Raw genomic sequence first — 7,703 nt, 5'->3', positions numbered from 1 at the left:
ATGATTATATCTGATCTCGGTTCAACCCCCAAGTTGTTAAGTCCAAGGGCCCTTTCCAAGAGCTCTCCATCTCTCTACCTTTCCTTACACTGGGTACACTGTACAATCTAACTTTTTGACTAAAATGTTGGTCATCTATCCTAATATCTCCTTTTATCGTTCAGTATCAACATTTGTTCTATAAGATCCCTGTGAAAATCTTGGAATGTTACATTGTATTCATGGTGCTACCAAATATTGATTGTTATTAAATAAGGTTTGGCTCACTTTCTTGGATTGGCTGTCATCAGGTTGGGTGGCCAATGATTTTTGCATATTGTATAAATAGCTGGCAGTTTGGTGGTGGGGTGGGAGTAGAGTGCAGGGCATTAAAGACCAGGAAGTGCTCGCTCAACACATACAGCCAGAAAATGCGCAGCACGAGGAAGGAACTGCCTTTATGCAAGGGGTTGTCATGAAAAGTCGTGCATCTCTTCACAAAAGTTTATAAATCCTAAGTGTTAAAGTTGCAACAGCATGATATCTGATGCTCACATACAATTTTGACAGTTGTAGCATTTCAGCAAGTCATAATCATTTCTTTTCATCCGTAGTTTGAAGGCTTGACATTCTCAGAAATAACAAATAATCCAACATTCAGGTCAATGAGCACATTTTAGCTGTCTTGAACTCTAGATGCTTGTTAAAGTGACATTTTCAGTGCATGTACATATTCTTTTCCAATTTGCCAATATACCCTAGAGGTAATGCATCTTCATTCTTCTGGAAGTCAGACTGGTCACTTAGCAACATGAAATAATCATTTTTACAACATCTAATATTGTACATGCATTGCTTTTATTACAACGACTGCTTAAGTCAGTTTGTGTTTGTTTGCTTTTTGAACTCCACTTGTAAAATATTTATTTTTAATTCTATTAAAAGAATAACTGTAATAGAAAAATTGTTTAAGTACCATTCTGGAATTGCGAGAAGAATACTACATTTGCAGCTTAACGTAAAACAAACCTTTGCCTGTTTAACAAGAATACTGTTATTAACCAAAATACTAATTAATGGATTTTTAAACTGATGATTCTAGAATCGTAACCATCATCAAAGTGTTAATAGAGTAACCAAAGGTCAGGCAGTTAACTACTCTTCCATTTCTTTATTTGGAGAAAAAAGATAACTGAAAATCAGTCACAATTAAATTGATTTTATTCTGCTTAGTGTCCCACACATATATGAATCCAATGTTGGGTTTGAAATGTTAGGTAAAGAAAATCGAAGCTAAGAACCACTACACCAGTAGGACCCTCTTTGTATTTGACAACACATTTCATAGGTTCTACTTCATTGTAGGATTGGATAGTTTCCTAAATATAATCAGAAACATTGACATTTTATGGGAAAGATACATTATAATGCAATGCATAAGTCAATTACTGCACCCCTACCATATTATACAAATCATAGAAAATCAGAATAATTTAGTCCATATAAAATTTTGACCTTTCCTTTAGGTTGTGATGGACTGAAACCTTCCAATCATTCACTTGCAAATAACTCAACAAGCTTCCTTGTATGCTGTAAATTGCTTTTTGTTAAAAGTCATCTAGGTGTCTGACATTTGTTGATAACTTTGGCCTTGATTAAAGGTGTTTTATATTTTACAAGATTTATGTCGATATGACAACTCTAGAAAGGAAAATCTTGTAAATCCAACTGCTACCCAAATGCAAACTTGCATAAGGGTTTAAATTTGTATTGCGGGAAGAGCACAAGATGGGCAATAGTGAATTGGTGGTCCTTTCTCCCCTCAGTCCAACTTTCTCTCCAACTGACTTTCAAAGAGTCATTGAAAATATCATTGAAAAACTGCCTTTTGAATTTGGTGTAAATCCATTTGTCACAAAACCTGACAACCTGATGAACACGTTTAACATGTAAAGCAGGGAACTGACTCACCAAACACTTCAACGATGGTAAACGGTCATTGCTAAAGACACGTTCAGTCCTTTGTCTTTCCTCACAAATTGCACGTCTTCAAACAATACATGGATTGTATGGCTTGAAGACATGGAAATTGTAATGGGGCGAAGAAGCAATTCTCCACAGCTTCACTATAATAAAAATTGTGGGCCTATGTTTTTAAAGGCAAATTTACAGAACAATTGCCATATCATTTAATTCCAGCAATAAATGTATGACCTGAATATATAGTACATAAATTCAAAGTTATGTTCACCAAATGTACCAATCATGTCAATATTAATTACTTATTCATCAGTCTAGTTACTCCAATGAAATCTAATAAAGTAAACTGAGTTATTTATTTAAGTTTAATTAATGTTCTAAGGTTAATGTTAACACACAGGTCTCTCTATCCTACTGACTGAAAGTCTCAGGAGATTGGAGTCAATCAATTAGATGTATTGACTGAAAAACTCTGACAGCTCCTCAAGTGCATTTTATATGTAATTAATGTTACAGCTGCTGCGACTGAGTGTTTTAATGTTGTAACTATGAAAAATAATGTTTGATAACAAATTCGCCTGTAAACCATGTTTTAAATAAATCCAGCTTATTTTTTTTTACAGATTGCGTTTGGTGTCATTGTCACCAGCAATATGTCTTTCTGAATGTTAACAGACATGATAATTAGCAACGTGACAGCAAGTAGAAAATGGGGTGCTCAGCAAGCTTTCCTAAATCCCCAGCATTACATTGATAATGTGAGGATACATACATCACTGTCAGGACTAACTGTCATGCAACTCTCCTCTTTCACAAGTCTCATCAATCCATCATTCTCTTAGCTCTTGACACCTCTACAGGCATATATGCAGCCGTGAACAAGAATTAAAGGAAGCGTCTGTAGCAGGGAATACAGATTTAAGAATTTCAAGCTAAATTTGTATTTTAATGTGACCACCAATTCCCTTGCAATGAATCTTCATTGCTTTTCTGCTGTGGGTAATGGTCAGTTAGAAGTATAGAGCTTTCCTTTGTACCAGAATAAAGCACAATGATATCTCCTTAGATTTCTATACTGCACTGGAAAAGACTCACATGCCAATATTCATTTTCAAAACTTAAGTAGGGTCAGTTCTTTAGCTTCCTCTTTCTCTGAACGAATGGGATTTGTTGTAGCAAAATTTGGGAACTGAATGTAAGTAACACTGATACAGTTCATTTTAGCTGAACCAGCTTCAAGATAAATTCCTATGCTCTGTTGTAAAACTGATGTATTGAGGAGATTAATCACCACATATAAACATGTACAACTGTATTAAAACCTTACCAAAATTGATGCTATTTTCTGATCACTTTTGTCATGAACAAACTGCTAGTAGCATGAACATTAAATAGAATCTCAGTGAAACTCAAGTTGCCTTCACACTTAAATGTAAATCAAAAATCACAACTACCAAGACAATTCCTGCGTGCATTTTTATAACATGCAAATTAAACAGAAAATAGTTATAAAAATAAAAAATATTGTCTTTGTTATGCTATGAAGCTGAGGTTGCCATCCTACCCCCGATAACTGAAACTGAAACACCACCAGAGGCTTGTCTCGCCCTATAATCCATTAAAAGAAGTGTGAAAAGTTCTATAACCTGCCTCTCACCTCAATCTGTTACAAAGCAGTGATTAAATGCAATAAGATCCTGACACTCACTCTATCATCAATAAGTAGTAATTTATTTGTCTAATGCTAAAAGTGAGCAAATTAACTGAATTATTAACAAACTGAACAATTCCCCTCTAAGTACTAATTATTCCCAAATAAAACAAAATTCTAATTCTGTTCCAATAAATACCAGTCCCACTTATATAAACTAAAGCAATAAAAACAATTAGAACTTAGTCTCTTGAAATTACAGGCAGGTTATGTCTTCCAGAATGTTCTATGTCTTCTCCATTCAGCTTCTGTCAGGAATATTAAGTAAGAGTGCCACGGTGCCTTTATTTAGATGATGCTTTCTCAAAAAGCTGAGGGAGCTGATCTCTTAGCAGATGACAGTTTGCTCTCCACCGATTTTGCAACTGTCCCAGTTTTTTACATTCTTGATGATAAATCAATTTCTTACAATAGGATTGGTCCTATGTTTTCAAAACCATCAGATTTTGATTTAATTGTTCTTCAGTATCTAAGTGCCTGGTTTAAATTAATCGGCTAAATCAAACCTTGCTATCTTGATAAAACAAAACTGAGCTTGGCCAGCTAACCATCCAGTCTTTTCGTACAAATGTTACTATTCAAGTGGTCTCTGCACCTGCAAATGCACAAGCTGCCCACAGATTTTTTTTTCCCAAGCCCCAAAACAGCACTTCATCTTTTAAAGGGGTCACACACTGCTTTCCCACCAATCATTTTATAAACATCAATATTTACAAACACCAAATTCTAACACGCTGCCTTCCAATCATAAGTTCTCGACTGAACTTTCAACAGCTATAATCAGAACACTAACAATCCTCATTGCTGTGAAACTAAATTATTATAGTATGTGCAATACTAAATGTTTGGACGTAGTTTCTGAAATGTCCCAAGGGCTAGTGTTGGCGGACTAGTGCAGAACTGTTTGCCCTTGCTTTGATAGTAAAGAGTTGCATTTTCATATCATCTTTATTATCACGTTAATTTGTGTTTATTCGTTCTGTAAGTTGCTATTTGAGGTGAGTATTCTACACTGAGTCCATCTCTGGAAATTATACTTATAGATCAAAAGCAGTGAAGATTGTGACCAATATCCATAAAACCCATTTGGCGGGTTTACCAATGACAGGAGAAGCAACCATCAAAATAAATTCCTAAGAAGAGTTTTCTGTATGATTCAACACAAGCCAGGAAAATCGTGGCTGAAAATCTATAGGGTGCGACCTAAAACAGTAATAGATACGTTATTCAGCTGGTTTCATCAGATGTTAAAGACCAGAGCAAAGTATTGTAGAAAATGGCATTTAATGTTGTAACATTACATTAAAGGCTTGGATTATAATGATTGGATATTTCTTGTAAAACAGTGAGAGCACGTTACCAATACTGTGTATCATCACACAAAACTTGGTAACTACAGTATGGTCACCGGATAAAGAAATCCAGAATAAATAAAGAAAAGGCTGGAAAAATCCAGCAGATCAGGCAGCATCTGGGAAGGGAGTTTCATTCAGGCCTTCGACCAGGCTGATGAGTATTTCCAGCATTTTCTGTTTTCAGTCCAGATTTCCAACACCCGCAGTGTTCTGCTTTTAGAATGAACAATCCAGTTTTGCAGCTTATTATATTCTTCCCAAGGACTGCCCATGCAGAAGTTGTCTGATGAAATGCATTGTTATTAAGCCTTGCGCCTTATGCCAAGCACGCTTTGCTCACGAATATGGCCGACACGAACAAGCACACTTTCGCATTCAGTACAAAAAAAAGTCTGAAGGAAAAGTAACCACAGACAAAGCGACATTGACAGGAAAACACCGTTACATAATATCTCATTTATATTCCCAATGTCCTTTTCATGTCATTTAATCTGGGTATAAAATGAAACCAGAGAAGGTGCTGTATTTGTTATTGTTGCCGCCGTGTGCTTTACCACCGTCTAGTTTGACATAAATTTCATCCCCAGAGTCCAGATGAAGCACCACACTGTTACTGGCGTAATCGTAGTTCTGGTCTGCGTCCTGGGCAATCGCACTGGCACGAACCTAAACAAACATACATATATATATAATATATATATTATTATAATATATATGTACATAAAGAGTGAGAACAAATTATGACTTCACCTCCACGGAGCACGAAAGGCCCTTTTATGTGATGTCTGACTATAACCTCTAAAATAACTCCGGAGCTGGGACTTTCCGAACTTTTGTTTAACGTGGGGACAAGTCATAGTCGCCTCTAATGTTGAGAGCCGAGTTGATCAAAACTTATATATAGGAGCAGAAAATTCAACTGGTTACAAAAACAAAATCATGATCTGCAAACCAACGTGAAAGGTAAAATGTGAGATATAAATCGGAGTTCGTGAAGCAAGTAAAGAGCCGATCAGGCGAAATAACTGACCATTCATTCCCGAGTTAGCTCCAAATTAATTTGTCATTAAGTCGTTTTAAATTAGAAGGTTGTGTTATGGAGTTGCTTAAAGTTGTTCGGGCTTTTTTTTTCTGGTCGGTGCAGTGCGCTATCTACTGCCTGTTTAAAAGAAGCAAGCTCTCTACTTACCTGGCCGTTTTTGCAGAGATCTGCCCACATACTGGTCCCGTCACCTCCTCTCATGAGGACATGGTACGTGAAGAAGTAGATCCCGGGTACAGCGCACGTAAACTTTCCGGTGGTGGAATCGTAGTAATTTCCTAAATTTGTGACCACATCGTCAAACTTGAGCACTTCATATCCTTCATGGGGGCTCTTTAAACCGACATAGAAGGCGATCTTCGGACTAGTGATGGCGGTGCTGCTCAGCGCCCCAGTCACCTGCCCCGCCGCCCCATTCAGCGCCGGGTACACGTCCTTAACCGGGTCACCCCTCTCCCCCGGTGGACCCCTTGGACCCGGGGGACCGGGCTCGCCCGGAGGACCGCGTGGGCCAGGCTTTCCCGTCCGTCCAGGTTCCCCTTTCGGTCCTTGGATGAAGGGCGGTGAAGGGATAGCGCTGAAATCCCGCATAGCTTCCACAGCCGTGTTGCTGGGGTTGGAGTTGTAAGGATCACAGATCATCCTACATGTTCCCAGCATCTCATAGTGAGCTGCAGCTCTCGAACTGTGGACCAGCGTGGGGATAATCACAAGCAGGATCAGCACCATGACCGTACCCACTAGTGCTGCAATTAGGTGCTTTCTTCGGAATATCCGAGAAGCCAAATCCAGTAATTCTTTACTTTTGGAAGTAATGGTGAAAGCTTATATGAGCTATTAATGCGTCTTTACAGGGGGAAAAACAAGTAGTGATCGATGCAACGCCTAAGATAAATATTAGGGGAACAAAGACTTTCCTTAACCCAAAGTTCGGCTCTCCTCAGGCGATGACTGCTCTGTCAGCCTCACTTAGCATCAGCGGGATATATTCATCATAGCAATGGCCTGAAAGCAGCAAACGCTTTCAACAAGACCCCTGCAGCAATCACAGCCCGTGGACTGCAACAAAACCAACTGACGTAATGAGTCCAGGGCAAAGCCAAATGCAACGTGAATTAATCACCAATGAATGGACACACCGTAACAAAAAATAAACCGCACACACACACACACAAACGAATCGTGGATGAAATGAAGAGTCGAATCCTAAGGAAACATTTTGGATGAGAAAGTTGCACAATCCACCTCGGGTCCTTGGGAAGTTTGCAGCCAGCCTAGCACTCCGCTCAGAACCAGCACTTTCCAGCCCTTGGCTGATGCCTACTTTCCAGAGATTCGTTCCAGCACATTCTTGCAGTTTGACTTCGTAAAAGTGACGAACTCGCCGTTACAAAGTCACCGTGAGCTTTAGTAAAGCCATTAAAGTAGTCAGCCTTTTGGTTGACATATTATCTCAGCAACCCGCTCAGAGATGCGCAGGCGGGTTCTCAGGGGTAGGAAGTACTGCTAGTGCGCCATAAGAACTCCACAGCGTTTTCTTTTCTCTTGTTAATGCAACTCTACTTAAGTAATTAATTTGCTGGGACAATGAACTAAATAATCAGCAAAATGAGCAGATTAGAAAGTTTACTTGAAG

At 38.5% G+C, this 7,703-nt stretch overlaps 1 protein-coding gene across 1 annotated transcript; it reads right to left on the bottom strand.

The window, feature by feature from the left end:
* Positions 1–4,937: 4,937 nt before the first annotated feature.
* Positions 4,938–7,421, bottom strand: c1ql2 (complement component 1, q subcomponent-like 2). The gene is made up of 2 exons (XM_048534781.2): positions 6,215–7,421; positions 4,938–5,691 (listed from the first exon to the last, which is right to left on the bottom strand). The coding sequence occupies exons 1-2, from the start codon at positions 6,794–6,796 to the stop codon at positions 5,512–5,514; spliced, it is 762 nt and encodes a 253-aa protein (XP_048390738.1). The 5' UTR covers positions 6,797–7,421; the 3' UTR covers positions 4,938–5,511.
* Between the last annotated feature and the right edge of the window lie 282 nt (positions 7,422–7,703).

The sequence above is a fragment of the Stegostoma tigrinum genome, chromosome 7 (genome assembly GCF_030684315.1).
Source record: "Stegostoma tigrinum isolate sSteTig4 chromosome 7, sSteTig4.hap1, whole genome shotgun sequence".
NCBI classification, from domain to species: Eukaryota; Metazoa; Chordata; class Chondrichthyes; order Orectolobiformes; family Stegostomatidae; genus Stegostoma; species Stegostoma tigrinum.
Note: the sequence above shows the minus strand (reverse complement) of the source record. Positions and strands in the feature narration are given on the sequence as shown.